Consider the following 17,511-nt stretch of genomic DNA (forward strand, 5'->3'; position numbering starts at 1 on the left):
AACTCAGGGACAGTTTTTTCCCCAGAGCTATTAACATTCTGAATAACAAGAACACACTGAAAATATCAATAATGATTGCACTCCTGTGAAACGGTCATTTCTATTCTATTTATTGTTCATGTTTATCTAATGTGCACCATGACAATAAAGGCGTTCTCTTCTATTCTATTTTATTCTATTCTGACAGCATGTCACACAATTTTATAAAATTGAGCTTTAATTAAAAAAATTACATTTAATATTTAGAGCTTGTGGTGGATGAGCACGTTCGCTTCACAGTCCAGAGTCCCGCGTTCAATTCCTGCTTGCTCCAGCCTTCCTGTGTGGAGTTTGCATGTTCTCCCCGAGCCCACGTGAGTTCTCTGCAGACACTTCGGCGTCCTTCCACACTCCAAATCAGGCGTCTCCAAACTCGGTCCACGAGGGCTGCTGTCCTGCATGTTTTCCTGGTTTCTTTCCCTGACACACCTGATTCAAATGATTAGGTCATCAGAAAGCTCAGCAGAAGCCTGATGATGATCCTGATCATTTGAATCAGGTTTGTCGGGCAAAGAAACCTGAAAAACATGCGGGGCAGCGGCCCTCGAAGACAGAATTTGGAAACCTCTGCTCTAAATGATCCTTTGGTGTAATTGGGTGTGTGGATGGTTATAGTTGGTTATCATTCAGGGTGTCCCCCGCCCACTGCTCAAAGACAGCTAAGATACCAACAAGACATCGATCCTAGTGATGATAAGCGACTAGAGAAAATGATGACGTTAATGTTTAATGATTCTTATGTGACACAAGCTTTGTGCACCACACTGATTTTCTATTATCACTTACATTGTACTCAAGGTTACACTGGTCAGCAAATTGATTAATTAAATTAATTTTCAATATAATATTGGTAACTATACTATGGGATTAATGAGTACTTCACATTACAGAACTCTGTCTTGACACCCCTCTCTCCTAACTGCTAAAACATCTTATTCACATGGGAGTGGAGAGAGTCATGTTGACACACATTTTTTTTTTTTTTTTTTTTTACAAGGAAATCTGACAATGAGATGCCACTTTTCATTTTCGGGTTTCTGCTGGGAAACGAGCTCTGAGGATAGGATAATAGCCAACATGCCAAGCATTACGAAAACAGCCTGTCAAAACCTTTAGTAAAAATGCGCGCGTGTGTAGGTGTGCGTGCGTGTGCGCGTGCACGGGCACACAGCAAAGGAGGAAATACAACACGTGCCATAACTTCTGAGTGACAGCCTAAAATATTGACGTGTGAGAACCCAGGGCGACAGTTTGTTGATATATATTTTGCTTCTAGTGATGTTGTTTTCATCTGCAGTTCCCTACTGCTAAACTGTTATCCAGAAGTGCGAAAATATGTTGGTTATGTGGCCTCTGTTAATATTGGCCGTCTCTTCATTTCGGAGGCAAGGATGCGATGGAGAGAGAGAGAAGAGATTTTAATCACTCCTGTCGCTTTAAGGACTCTTATCAAACGCTTATTATGCGAATAGAGAGCACCGCGAGCCACTGAGCAACCAAGGGACGGACTGGAGTGGATTTGTGGGGGAAGCCAACATTATCCGAGCTGGAACGGACCGCTCTTCTCTGACATATGGAGTTTGATTTCACACTGGACCGCTGTCTTTACTCGGACCCTTCGGATCGTTGAGTAGAGACAGTATTGTGCACCACTTGAAGCACAGCGAGGAATAATAGCTGAAAAGTCGACGCGCCGGAATTATTGAAGCACCACATCACTCGGGCGTTCGGTCTCGGCTGAATAGTATCCCGAGCTCTTTTTGACATTGGATCATGGATCGGGGAGGTGGGGAAACAACAACGGCCAGCGACGTGATTTCTCTGCACTGCTTGCGCCCCGCAGCGAGGTTCGGCGTTGGCGCTCTGTCAGTGTTCCGATGCAACAAAAGTTACAAAGCGAGTCTAATGCTTGGATTTTGAACTGTATCTGCCATTTTGCACCTGCTTTCGCGGACTCGACACGGTGCAGATTCGTGACCAGAAACGTGTGGCTTTTGCCGCCCCCCTCTCCCTCCCGTGTTGATACTTGCACGTTTGCTTGTCGTAATGGAGATTGGCGAGGTTTTTCACTCAAGGTCATTGAGTGTTTAAGGCTTGATTTGCACACACGGCCATTTGTAGTCGTTGCAACATAGCCTACGAGTGTCTTGTTTGTGATTGCACGGCGCAGACAGGCAGCGTCTCCCGCGGAGTTGTGTTTGCATTGGTTTTGACACTCCGAGACCACCCCCGCCCCCTCCTCTTCCTCCACCTCCTCCTCCTAAAATGGATGGGAAATTGAAGAAGGGTCGGAGATGCCGGCCCAAACGGGAAAGGGTGCGAAGGTTGCAAGAGACGGGGACTAAGGACCCGCGTAGCCCCGACCCCAATTCCGCCTTCTCGGACAGGGAGGATCACAGTCCAAGGAGGGACGCTAAAGGGGCGTCTCACCCCGCGGCGGCCGCCAGAGCCCCGCGCACCCCCCGCCGCAAGAGGCGGGAGTCCAGTTCACAGGAAGAGGATATCATTGATGGATTTGCTATCGCCAGTTTCATCAGTTTGGACTGCCTGGAGGTAAGCAGGAAGCTCATCATTACCTCCTGTCTGTTAATGTGACCACTCACAAAAAAGTACATCATTGCTCCTTAGGGGGTACAGTGGCACTCCACTGGAGTGCTGTCTTGCTAGACAAGGGATGTCCCAACTTTTTTCACTGAGAACGGAAGGAGGCGGATGGTTTCTTCATTTTGAGCTTGAGAATCCTTACATTTTGTTAATTAAATGCTGGACATTTAATGTAATGTTAAATGTGAAAAAGTAATAGTGGACAACCGATTAACATCTTCTCCACAATTCTAAGTTTGCATGCATGCATTTCATGCATTTCCCACTTTGCAGGGTTCAAACCTGGGGTCTTGCCTTCCTGTTACAAGTTTTAATGTTTCACTTGTGTTTGGGTCTTCTCGAGGACTTTGGCTTGCACACGTTCAATGTGAGTGTGACTGGCCATTTGTCTACACGTCATGTGACAAGTGATTGACTGGCGACCAGTCCAGGGTGCTCCACACTTCTCAACCAGTCAGTTGGGATAGGGCTCAAATCATCTGTGACCCTAATGACCCCCACATGATTATTGCTGTGTATTTAAGGATTAAATGGTATAATTACATCCCAGTGGGTGCCATGAATGTGATAGGTCAAATATACTCATTTCGTGTGTACATTTCATTTACAGCCCCCCAATAAAATGTGTGCAGCGAGCCCTGCAAATGGACCCTAGGCTAGTTTGGACACCTCTGATCTAACCAGATATAATCATCAGAGTACAATGAATACCATTAATATGTGAACAAAGTGATTTTCAGCCTAACCTGAAAGTCAGTTTGAAAGATGTCAGTGTGGATGGTAGTTGTTTGGCCTTGTGAATGAGCCGTTTCCTACTAGCAGCATAAGGGCCATTAAGGAAAACAAACAGATGTTGTCATGTCTCAAATGGCTTGGATAGTATTGCATTCGCATTCACCCGGAGTTGTAAATGCACCTGTGACATTTTGCTTACTGATGAACATCCTTTTGCAACAGTTATCTGTTACAGGCTGATGCACTGCTTTATGATAACCGGTTCTGCTATTACTCCTCAGTGTCTCTAATGTGAGCAAAAATGTTTTCAGGTAGAAAAAATGTTCTCTTGTTGCATTCTTTTATTATCTCATTAAGGGTCGAATGATGAATAAAGCTTTCCTCCCGGTGGAACGTCAGTCTGAATGGCGAGGCAGTTGTGTAACTGTTTTGATATTCAACAGCATTAAGGTTTTCCTCATATGAGCTGGAAAGAGGTCTATATTTCAAAATGATGACCTAATTTACAAGCCCACTGATGATCTAACAAGGCACCTAATTTCAGCAACTGCCACCCATGAAGCTTCAGCAAAGGAATTAATCAGTCATGTCTCTTTACTCCTACACAGTACTTAGTTTCATGTGGTTAAATGCAGGTTTGCAGCATAACCTCATACAAAATCAGACGGGAGTGTACCATCGACCAAAAGAACAGTAGAACTGATTAATGCTGAACATCAGCTGGCCATCTGTAAATATGTTTAACCTGTCCAGGTCATGGCTAATTCTATTGCATTTGCATTTATCTGAACTATTCGCTCTGCATGGAGTGAATTAAAGGGGGGTGATGGGAGAAGGGCGGTGGATGTTGGCGAAGTGAAAGTGCTTGAACTCTAACCAGCAACAACTATTGAAACGCTTTTGAAGTCCCAGAAGGAAGCAGCTTCAGTAGATCAAATATATTATACCTCATTAAATCTGAATGTAACATTACCATTAAGTGGGATGAGCCTAGTATTTAGTGTCATGGATGTCATAGTGCTTACAGTGTGACATGTTTATGAAGGAAACGTGTGAAGGAAGATTCCCTCATGTGCTGTGATCTTGTATCTGTGATTATTTCTGCCCTCCTGAGCTTTTCACAGCTGCTGTCTACTTTGAGGATGGCATCACAGCTAAGTGCTTTTTACTGGCTTCTCTGCTACCACGCTGGTGTCTTGGTCTGTGCTCTGCTCTCTGTGACTGTCTTGTTGGAAGACGGTCTTGCACGGGGCACTTTTAATCTATCTATCTATCTATCTATCTATCTATCTATCTATCTATCTATCTATCTATCTATCTATCTATCTATCTATCTATCTATCTATCTATCTATCTATCTATCTATCTATCTATCTATCTATCTATCCATCCATCCATCCATCCATCCATCCATCCATCCATCCATCCATCCATCCATCCATCCATCCATCCATCCATCCATCCATCCATCCATCCATCCATCCATCCATCCATCCATCCATCCATCCATCCATCCATCCATCCATCCATCCATCCATCTATCTATCTATCTATCTATCTATCTTTGGCATGGGACAAGATACAAATCCCATGACAAAATGTCTCACAAGATTGAGTCCACAGAAACAAGATATGATGAGATTTTTGCAAAATAAAAAAATAACTGCTAATATAATACAATTTCAAAATCATTTATTTTTATAGAGCAGGCTGCAGTAATATATCTAAAGTTTTTCCATATGCTGCTGCAATAACAAATGATGTAGTTGAGATCTATCACAACGGTTGACATAAACAAAATAAAATACTTCTTATCACACGCTGCTTCAAGAACATTTGCAGCCTAGCTCTTTCATAGTTGAACATGAAAAACAATGTTTAGTGCCAAACATTTAAACAAAAAAAATCATTATTGCAAATACTAACTGCAATAGTCAGTAACTTCTATAGTAATTTTAGTCATGGGCATGGCAACAAGCAAAATAACATTTGTCTAGTTTCAAATGGTCATGTTCTTTTTTAGAAATACTAGCATGTCCACATTGTCAGGGTCCATCTGTGCTCTATGGACATTAACTATACCACCTGCTGTGAAAAAGACTCACTGCCATCTGATGTCGCAGGGATGGAAAGGTGTACTTTTGAAATAGCAGCAAGCAAAGGAATCACTTGTGATGGCAAACTTGCTTGCATCTTTCATGGCATCAATGACCTCCGCTTTGGTTTTCTCGTAAAGTGTTGGAACTACTGTGCGACTAAAGTGATGATGTGATGTGATCTCATACCGCCGTCAAGTGTGTGAACGAGCCGCCGGAATCCTCTGCCTTCCGCTGTCGAAAATGGCTTCATATCGAGCACAATGTACATACCAATATCCCCTGTTATTTTGGTAGCTGTTGCACCTGATGGGTCCACTGGTGATACTTATTATTGTTGCTTGCTTGTTAGAAGGTGTTTTTGAGGAGTTTGCTAGCTTCAGGATTTGGTGGTAGTACTGCAAATGCCTTTGCATGCAGTTGTTGTGTTAGCTGTAGTGTATGGCGTATATATATATATATATATATATATATATATATATATATATATATATATATATATTGCAGGGTTTATATGCGGTCTTTGTCTTATCATTCAATGTGTTACCATCCTTTTCCTCAATTGCAAAACCAAAATGTAACACAGATTATTTAAAAGTAATCGGACCATCGTTTATTTCTCCCATATATTTTCAATTAATGGCGGATTGCAAACAACGGCAAACAAGAGTGTATCGCGCAAGCCTATCCATCAGCCTAGTTGCCCTCCATTGCACCTCTGGCTCAACCCTCTAAAAAAATGAAAAGGAAATGAATCTTGTGGCATGCAGGAGCGAGAAATTTCATGGCCTTCGATTTTGCGAGATCTTGTCTCATATATATATATATATATATATATATATATATATATATATATATATATATATATATACATATATATATATATATATATATATATATATATATATATATATATATATATATATATATATATATATATATATATATATATACATACACACACACATCTGATGGATCAATATGTCAAGGCAAGGAAAATGAAATATCAGTCAGCAACTGATTCATTCAATTATGCTGGGAAAACTGATGCTGGTAGAGTTTTGTTTTCCTTTAAAGCACAGGTGTCAAACTCAGGGCTCGGGGACCAGATCTGGCCTGCCACATAATTTTTTGTGGCCCCCAAAATGCTGATTTGACTACAAAATGACAACAAACTTGCAAGTTGTCTTCAACTTTTAAAAATTTAGGGGAGTAAAAAAATAGTTTCGATCTGTCTTTTGAACATTTTTACTGGCCTCTGATTTAAAATTAGGTAAGCGTGTGATGAACACCCTTAAAATCTGTTTGACTTCCCAGTCACTCCGGCCCTCCGACAGAAACTAAAACTACAAAGTGGCCCAAGAAATGAGTTTGACACCCCTGCTTTAAAATTATGATGAGGACTCATTATGGTGCCTATGCGTTAATAGAGGACAATCATAATGTTTACTATTATAAACTGTCGTAGTGTAAGTAGGCGCAAGGTGAAATGTATACACGTTAAAAGTGTTATGATCAGGCCATGACTCATACTTTCACCTTTATACAGGATTATTCAGTGGAACGGGTGACCTCCACTAGCTCTGCTAATTGCTCATCAGTTATGAGGAGGCTGGCTCTTGCAGCATTTTACCAGGGAATAGTGCTGACCTATTGCATCACACGCCGATAAGCTTGCACTTCATCGGTGGTAGGAGTGTGTGGTCCTTTTGACCCTGTCAAGGTGATTGATGGCCAGCGTGATTCTGTTAGTGTCTGGCTACAGCCCCATTAGTATTCTGGAGCACAGATGACCTGCCTACTTGGTTATATTGAGAACAAATGGCACAAATGATCTCTCATGTTTTTTTTTCTTCTTTAGTAGCCATTCCATCAATGGATGTGCTTTAATTTAAACCCATTTCACCTTTCGTTGACCATCACCCCAACCCCTGTTTTAACAAGCACACCGATGTTCTTGAATTTTCACAAGGTCTTGTGTTGTTTTTTTATTTAGTTTTTTCTTCTGTGACTGCATTTTTTGGCTTTAGATGTTTTAGTTTCAAACTGATAGGATTCAACTCCCAGGATGCTGGCTTAGACTCTAGCGGGGCCTCTCCTGGTATTGTAATCCATTTCATTACAGCTGAAAGCCATTTGCCACCATAGCTACATATGATAATGTCATCCATAATTTTCTTTGAATCCCTCGTCTCTGTACTTGAGGGCAATGATTGTACAAACAAAGCTGTCATGCTTTGACATTTGGCCGTTGGTAGAGGAATACATTGCAGTCCTGAAATTAAGAATGTGCTGTAAATGTGCAATTGCTTGCGCTGAGGTTTTCCACATGTTGAGCTTTGGAATAGATGACTTTCATCTGAGTAGTATTTTCAAACAATGACTCTGCAGTTTTTGTAGTGGGTATTGACCAAGTGAATAGATAATTAAACGATACAATTATCTTTCACACCATTAATGCTGTTTGATTTGCTCTGTTTGATCTCTGAGTGGTATTGGATTCACCAATCCCATCTTGTTAATCCAAATCCTTCTGTTCATCTGCTTTTAACATGAATTTACAGCTATGCTTTGGCATTTTGTTCTGCAGAATGAGCAGTAAAAAACACTCAAATGAGGATTTAAATGCATTCAATTCAATATTGTAGTGTTGTCAAGGTCAGGATGTTGAGTGAGGGAAACTTTTTTTATAGTGTCTTTTTTTTGTTTAAGCAGGAACAGTAATTTTATACTCTATACATGTATTAATCCCTAGAAGATTAGTTAAGTGGGTTTGCTCTTTTTCTTTTCCTTAAGGTTCTATTTTACACAGATCACCATCTATTGCTGGCCACAGAGTAGCTCTATCATGGGGAAATTAAGTTTTCTGCCCACAGCGATCTCGACAGTAATGGTTAAGGAAGCTTCACTTTCTCCACCCATATTTTCCCATCTGTTCCTTGGATTTAGGCCAGCAGCATTCCAGTTACAATTGTTTGTCTGAATGTAAGCGACTGCTAAAATGTGAGCCCCTGTCTGAATTTTTTAAAAGATCTTTCTCCTTACTAAACAATGGTGTGCTGAATAGAGATTTCAGCATGGATTATTTCCAATGTGCACTTTGCTCTCATTTGAATAACCGTTTGCTATCTGCTGATCTCAGGGTAAAGGCTTTAATGCTTGTTTAAAATGTTCAAATGGACACATTGCCATAGAACTAGAACTGATCTGTAATATAAAACTACAGGATCTGACTAAGGAGGTCATGCACCACCTGCGCTGACAATAGAGGATGGTAATTATAATGGACCATGTCGTGTCTTTTACAAACGGCTGTGCCTGGGCCTTAAATGGACAATTCAATTGTTCGGGACAAGGGTACAAATAATCTGGTCTCTACTTCACTAGTGCTCAATGGTCTGCTCCGGTGCTTTGAGAAAGATATTAAGTCTGGGTGTGGAAAAGTGAGCAGCACAACGTTTTTTGCGCAAGACTCAATGACATGTATAATACATTTCACTGGTTGATGCTTGAGGAGAGGGTGCTCTGTCATCCTCCTAGTTTTTGTTTGCCTACAATATTTACCTTGGCCAAACCTATGTTTGTACTCGTATGCCAATGATTCCATACTAGCTTGCTGTGGCACCCCTGCATGCTGTCACGGATGATCAGGAGAGCTGCGGGGAATTATCCAGTTTCACTGCATTTGTTAGAAAATGATCTAGTAGTAACACTTATATCTTGCTCACCTGTCTATGACAGCAAATTCTAATGATTAGCAAAACAATCCATGCTCTTCTGCCATATGACACAAGATAAGACCAACCCGTGTCTGCCTGTCTATCTCCCTGTAACACAGCATTGTTTAATTAAGACGGAACTGATTTTTATCAGACCAGCCTGAGGAGCATTTTTTTTTCTTAAACAATTGACTGACACTATAGATATGACTTTTACATCTGCAAACAAAAAGAAAGTTAAATACTTCTCCACTGAATTCACATCATGCCATGGACCAAAGTGCCTGGCCACATCAAGAGTCAAGCAATTCCAAACTGAAGAAATGCCTTTCATTGGCACATGCTTAAAGTTCACCCCAGTCTATTAACGCAAGTAATTTGGGGGCAGTATGTCTCTGTGGAAGTGTGGTTGTCTCCCAACCGACAGGATGCGGGTTTGAGCCCCGACCGCTGTGACCATGTTGAAGTGTCAATGAGTAAGACACCGAACCCCCAGTTGCTTCTTATGCTGCATCGTCAGTAAGTAAATGAATAATCAGTGTAAGACACGATATAAATGAAAGACCGCTTAACATTTCCCATCACAGTGCTGGACAACCAAAACAAATGCGTTCAGTTTTAGGCCCCACAAACTGGCAGTCATGTCTGATGCGGAGTACCATTGACCAATGAGTTGAACTCAATTCAAAGCACCATGCCAAATGCAGGGCCGGTTGACAGTTGTTCTCGAAGCATGCCTAACTACGTGAATTAAATATCAAAATTGTGACGCATCTAGTTATGTCAATTGTATTGATCCTTCTTAATTAACAGTGATTACTGTATCTCAGTCATACCTTGACAGTTGATGACACACATAAGTGATATTAAAATTATTCATATTTGGATAAGATGGTTCTGTTTGTGATTTGTTGGATTAAGTGTTGTACTTGAATCTCATGAAGCATCTTTCAATTTCACGCACACGTTTGGTTTTGAATTTTCAGTATTGAGTTTAAAGCACTTAAAAGAACACTGTGTAACACTTTGACCGTTTTTAATTACGGACAGCAGAAGGTGCTGCATTTACCATTTTCCGTACCTATAAAAAACATGGCAGCCTTCGGAGACATTTCACTTCCCATGTAATATAATTTAATGATGACTAGACCTACGATTATATTTAATACATAGGTGGTCGTTTTTTTTAAGTTTTTTAAATTTAGGATCATTTATTGTACTGTATTTTCCGCACTATAAGGCACACCTAAAAGCCTATTTATTTAAAAAAAAGCTGATGGTGCGCCTAACAATCAGGTGCGCCTTATATTTGGATCAATATTGAGATTGGGATTCGTAGATGGCGAATGAGCTGATAAAGGAAGCTTTACCTGTTTCTTTTGTGTGTTTACAGTTGAACAAGGTTGGTCATATTGACATTGAGTTATTACACTATTGAGAGTTTAGAGTTATTATTATTTGAGTATTACTATATTGTGATTGAAAAAGGTTTAAAATATGTCATTAATTGAGGGTGCGCCTTATAATCCAGTGAGCCTTATATATGGAAAACGTTTTAAAATATGTCATTAATTGGGGGTGCGCCTTATAATCCGGTGCGCCTTATAGTGCGGAAAATATGGTATTCATTTTTAATGTAAAACGGTCTAAATCTTACACAGTGTCCCTTTAAAGGGACTATTTTGCAGAACAATCACTCCATTGAGTTAAAAATCACATTTTGTTGAACCGTTTAATGGAGAGGAAAATATGAGAATTTGTGTCAGAGTAGGTCTGCCATATGGTTCAAAGTACTCTAAATACCAGGGGGGGAAAACATGTTTTTTTTTTCAAATGAAGTGTCAGTCTTTGCTGCTCTACTATGTATAATCACCCCCTGAAATATACTCAATAATCCAAATTATTTTACACATTGAAATTGAATTCTGATTTTAGTACTTATAAAATCAACTGTATTCATTTATTCAATTCACATTCAAAAGGCTCTGTTGTAATGTGCAGAACATTTATTGAGCAGGCCTTAATAGACAAAATCTCAACTCGGGAATAAATAACAATAATAATATTCTAAACATTTTACGCTACGTTAATATACTTGTACGTTTACATGCCACTCTCCCTGGATGACCTATTTGAAAAGAGTGTTTGGTCACACCCAACACTATCCCATGTCAATCTTAGCAATTATCATTTGTCCATCTTCTGTAGAAAACTCTTTGTGAGAACAATACTAGTTCAGGAATTCTCAAAAGATTCTTAGTTTTGCTATTCAATGCATGTTTGTGGAGCAAATTGTAAGAAGAAGCAGCAACGCAAAGCCACTTATTGCAAGCTTTGAACGATAAATAACTGCTGTTATAAGGTAACGTGCCCAACAATGCATAGCACATCATGTGTGCTTGTGTAATGTGAATGACCACGGCGGCCATCAAAACTAACACAGAGTAGATGAGGTAGTATTGCTAGACACACACTGAATAAAAGATTGGTGCCCGTCAATTTAGCGACTGCATGTACCATACGCTTCCTTAACCCTTTCACTCTCGTTGGGACAATGCCACCCACACCTTTTCAAAAAAATATAATAAAAATGGTGGCAATAGATGAAATGGCATCCCAGCGGTTCTTTGCACACCTATCTACAGATTCTAGTGGCATTTAGCAAGTTTTCCTTCCACAACAAGCTCAGTCTGGGCCGACTGTCAACAAAGGTAGCTTGCATACAATTTCTTGTCAATTAACCATCCAGCACTGCAGAAATATATTGATAATATGTGCTATATTTTTGTGTTACTACAGTTTATACTGATTAATACGTATTTTAAGTGTTTGCTGATCTTTTTCACTTCTCTGGCATGTTTATATTATTATTATTATTATTATTATTATTATTATTATTGTTATTATTATTATTATTAAATACTAATGGGACAAAAAATGCCAGGGCCTATAACCTAATCTGAGGAAGTGAAAGGGTTAAGTTGAAATGGCAGAACAGTATCTTTGTTGAGTTTTATACAATCGTCTTCCACTATATGGTATGCTCTGCACTTCAGATAAATGTACTGTACTGGCACTCGAAGCTACGTGAGTCACTGTTGACATTCATGGTCAGTCAATTCATTGCGCTACCAGTCTTATTTGATGCTGTCTCTTTTCCCGTAGAGATGGCACTGATATTTTTATTTTTCTCTGAGGCGCTCCTCATTTGGTGAGTAAAGAGAGTGGATCCTTGATGCAAGCGGGATGCCCCCCCAACTGTCGAATATAGTTGATGACAATGTTGCTGATAAATGCATTGTCACATACACAGGATTTCTTTACAAGCTCAGCTATTCAGCAATGACCTAAATACACACAAAAAAGGCTCCTGTGCACTGTAGAGTTGGATCACATGCTCAAACTTACGCACTGCATTTAGTAACTACCATCAGTTTAGGAGTACAACAAATACATTCATTTATTTGAATTGTTTCCCAAAGGCTGTTGAGTCATTACATTATGAAAGAGTACCCTCAAAATGATGAAAATAAATAATAAAACGAGAGCAGACAAAAAAGGTTATGACATTTTTAATAAAATGAGCAAATATAATAATGCTCTGAGGCTAACAAATGCATCATACAACATGTTCATTGTTGTGATTGTACATTTCAGTTGAGGAACTGCATGTTTTTTGTCTAATACTATATTATAAATCCTTAGCCGTTTAAATCTGCCTTTGAGTAACAATGTTCAATTTTGTTGTTTTCTTTACGTAAATGTCATCTTTTTACAGTCATCATTGTTGTGCTACGGTTCCAGTCAACAGTTTGGAAATCTCTTCATACTCGGTGTGTTTTTCAGTGTTTGGTTTCATTAGTCAGTAATACTTCGAGTTGCAGAAGCTTAAGTCATTCTGTATGTGTGGAGGTCATGCTACTTGAAGAGGCTGAAAGACAAAGCAGATTTTACAACTCATGAAAAAGGCATTAATTGAACAATACTAGTAGAAGTTAAAAAAAAAAAACTAAATATCTTTAAAAAAAAATCATCATGAAACTATTGTTAGGTTCAATAGCTGTCAACTAGTCCTTAAACTTATTTACTAACTTCATATTACAGTGTTCCATCGATTTAAATTTCTGAGTGGGAGTGGGTTATAAGTCCTGCCCTCATTGCTTGATTGTCGCGCCGGGAGCCAATCAAGTGTCTTGTAGGAGTGCCCCTTGAGCTGAATGACAGATTGCCTGGCCAGTCAGTTAAGAACAGTACTACTATGTACTACTTTTTGGCTCATACTGGAACACTGGCTGTATTGTCTCAGTGACTACACATATTATTTTTCCACTTTTTACCTGCTGTGTTATATGTCAACGCCATTTTGACTCCATTCTAGCTCTACGGATTCAGAACTATCTACATAGGAAAAACAGTTGGGTCAAAAATAAGCCAATGAATGGGTGATAAAAAAAAAAAAAGGACTGACATAACATTTGGTTCAATTTGACCCAACGTCTTGACTTCTTTTATAAAAAAAAAAAAAAAAAAAAAACCCTAATAAATGCAGTCTATCTCTGAATTGTAAAATCAGTTTATGCTCTCACACTGACAGATTAATCTTGGCTGTTTGACTCTTGACTGCTTTGTCTTGGACATTTAATGACAAAATAGAATGTAAATAACCATTTTACCTGTCTCTTAACATTCGTTAAAAAAAATACAAACATGTATTTCTCACTTGATATTACATCTCAAATGTTTTCAAATAGTAGCATATATTTAGGTGGCAATAGGACAAATATAACCTATTCCTTTCAAGAGTTTTATTTTTGGCCATTCTGTTCCTCTATTTAGAGGTTTATTTACAAGATATCAAAATAAAACCGTCTGTTTTCAGCCAGCACAAACTGAGAAATTTCAAGAGTATAGCATCAACAACATATAGTAGCTGACACATATTAGGTGTCACTTACAACCATGTGGGCTTGTTGCAGCATAGACTGTACTGTATATTTATATCCATCTTCTTCATGTCGTTTCGGGCTGCCTCACGTCTTCCTGCTTTTGTTTTTTCTTTGCAGTGAATGGCAGGATGTAATTACGCTGTGATTAAGATGAAGTCTCCGAGCCTCGTTTTAGATCTGCGTTGTTTGAGAGTTCCTGGTAATTGCTCACAGCATATTTGTTTAGCTTATTTGTCTTCATAACTTCCCAACCACTTCACTAATATATCATCTAAGGAGTTGTACACTTGATACTCCATATGATCAACTGTGGAGCTATGATTTATTTGCATGTGGTTGCTTTCTTTTCTTTTTTTAAATTGTAATCATTTCTTGCTTAGCTCTTGTAATTTACGGGTCTTTGGTGTACTGCCTTACTATTTCTAAAACCTACAAAGACAAAGCATATAAGTGCAGAGGAGAATTTGTAGGTTTTTTTTTTTTTTTTTAGCGAAAGGACATTCTTGACCCTGTTCATTAAGAGATATTTGTTTTCCTGTTCAGCAAAGGCTTTCATTGAAATAACAGACAGATATAATTTGCTTCAACCTTCACCATCACTTAAATTCCTTTCCAACAGTTTGCGTACTTACAAGCGTGGGTGACTTTTTCCAGCCTTGCAGACTCATTTGTTAAAAAGCCCCATTTACAGGTTTATCTTTGGTCTGCGCTTTTAAAGTGGGTGTTGAGTGAGAACTTTGAAAATTAGTCAAACTTAACAATGAATGAGAATTAGCCACTTTCTGGGAAAAAATAACAAAAAAAAACGAAAAAGGGTTAGGGTCTTCCTTCACAGTGTCACAATGGCAGTCATCACATCACAAAATTGATAGTGAACGAGAGTGAACGTAAGGTTGTCTGTCGCGCTGTCAGGTAGAATAATGTAACGAGGCACGAAAAGTGCCTGCGAAAAAAGTAGCACGCTTTTTCTTTTTCTGCAACTTGGTTACAAGCTGCAAATGCACCTCCCAAAATTACATGTAATCACATGTTTTAATGGGGATTTCAGTTTGAATAGCATGAATCACGCAAGTCAGGGCCGAGTCTTGTTGCATGGTTTGTTTGAACATCTATCTTGCGTTAAACAATTAATCTTAACGGTTATCAAACTATGGTTCTACCACTCAGTACCAACAAAAGCATTATTTGTTTCACATCTAATTTTCAGTCACCTACTGCATCTCCCTCTCTAATTGCCACATTTTCCAGTTGTTTTTATAAGTCTCTTTAATCTGAATGTGAATTTGGACCTGGAAGCTGCGAATAAATTGCCTGCACAGTGTTCAATGCAGCTGCCTGAATCAGAACTTTTATCTCTTGTTCTGAAATAATACAGAGGTGCCAATTTGTCAATCAGAAGCTTATTACTTTTCATATTTAATTGCTATTGTGATTACATTTAAAGTGATTTTTGTCATTCTTTGAGTGTGTGTGCCAGCTCAGTCAAGTAAGTGCTCTTGCTTCAGTGTTTTGTGTGACAGCTTTGGCAGCTTTATTAAAGTGATGATAGAATTATTGGCCATGGCCAAGATAATAGAACGGAGGCTAGTTATGCAATGTGAAATTTCTTCCTTTTCCATTGGCCCTCGACGACATTTGCTTGACAACTCAAGGAGAAGCTGCCACATACAGTTTTCTTGCTGAACTGAAGTGCTTTGTGGCCAAATTATGCTTAACCCATTAGAAAACTAAATGGACGTTTGCCAAAGGGGCTTTAAGGCTTGCAACCCTGCCTCAATAGGATGAAATTATTAGTCTTAAAGTTATACTTGATCATGGTTAAAACTGTTTAGCCAAAGAATGGAGTAATAAAAAAAATAAGTCGTGTTTATGAAAAAAATCAGTTCTGTGTTTAATTTTTCTGAACTGTTTTGAAAAGGCTCAACATGTATTTCTATTTGAGAAAATGTATTTGAATTAAAATGCATTTTAATTAGTGTCCATATTTTTTTATTGGGATGTTTTAGTTATTTAGTTATAGTTGTTTTAGTTATAAAGATACTTGCACAACGAGTGAATACCTACATACGTTCATACTTTTTTGTATCAACGTAATTATTCAGAAAGTCCTTTAAAGTGATCTTCAGGCTTTCATATGAATGAAGCCCTTGAGGGAGTTCAAGCTTTAGGTGTTTATACGATATGTTTTTAACAGGTTTGAACGCTTGCCAAGTCTAATAGCACTCACTGCATGAATTATTTAATCATCTGTGAAAGTCGGTATTGCATCCGCGTGCTCAACAGAAGGAGTTTGCGCTAGAACTATAATAGACTATATATCACGATGCGACATGTAAGATAGTCTCGGCAATAAAATCTCCAAAGATGACAAGCTCTGTCACCCATAGTTAAATCTAGCATATAAAATCCTGTATTATTTGGGAATGTCAATCCTTTTACTCACTGCGTTGCTTATCCTCTCTAGCCAGCAATGACTGTTTTTAATCTGCTGGTTGCTCATGCATATATCAAAGAGAATAAACTGCATCTGCTTCCCTCCTGCAAACAGGCCACAGCTTATTTCAGAGCGGCCACTTTGTCAGTGTGTCTGAAATGAGGGCACACACCCCAGCGCCAGCAGGACTTAAACCAAGCTGTGGAACGAGATCAAAATTACACACACACAGACACATGCGCATACACAAACACACCTCCCAAGCACAAGGCCGGTTGCTGAGTCAATAAAGAAAACAGGCAGTGAATGAGAGAACATAAACAGTATTCTGTGCCAGGCTACTGTTTGCATTCCTAATTCCAAGGCCTGTGAACTAATCGCCTGCATTACCGGTTGAAAAAAAAAAAAAAGAAGCATGACTTGAATTGTAGATATTCATTAAAATGAACAAATCAAATGTAATGGAACGAAATATGTCTTTATAACAGCAAAGACCTTGGGAAAAAAAAAAATAACTTACTCCAGAGAAATTAGCAGAGTTCCTTTCATACCCTAATAGAAATGTAGAATTGCATACTCTAGTCTTCTTTGCTGGTTTATTGCTGGTTCATTTCTGCCTGTAAGAGCAGAATACATTTAATCCCATTAAACAATGGGATTAAACAATACATATGAATGAAGTGCTCCAGTAGATTATCGCGTTGAACTGTTCAATGTACCATCACCACAGCAAAGGCTTGCCAACCCTGGGCCTGGGGCCAAATCTAGATTTCATCGAGATTCACGTGGAGGACATTCATTGGATCGTTAGCTGTCCTTAAATATTTATACATTTTGACATTCAAAACTGAGAATACTCATGGTAAAATCAATCCACCGAATAGGAGCATAGTACAAGAAATAAAATATTATTGCCCGAAACAACCATTACAAGCCAC

The 17,511-nt window shown here is 38.9% G+C and overlaps 1 protein-coding gene across 1 annotated transcript in view; it reads left to right on the top strand.

Moving 5' to 3' along the window:
* Window positions 1–1,548: 1,548 nt before the first annotated feature.
* LOC148430083 (fibrosin-1-like protein) overlaps window positions 1,549–17,511 on the top strand; it is a 187,871-nt gene continuing 171,908 nt past the window's right edge. Inside the window, exon 1 of the mRNA XM_088427113.1 lies at window positions 1,549–2,592. Coding sequence (XP_088283239.1) covers window positions 2,305–2,592 — 288 coding nt within the window. The 5' untranslated portion in view covers window positions 1,549–2,304. The remainder of the gene's footprint in view (window positions 2,593–17,511) is intronic.

The sequence above is a fragment of the Hippichthys cyanospilos genome, chromosome 1, assembly GCF_059441005.1.
Source record: "Hippichthys cyanospilos isolate Australia breed blue-spotted pipefish chromosome 1, RoL_Hcya_1.0, whole genome shotgun sequence".
Taxonomy (NCBI): Eukaryota; Metazoa; Chordata; class Actinopteri; order Syngnathiformes; family Syngnathidae; genus Hippichthys; species Hippichthys cyanospilos.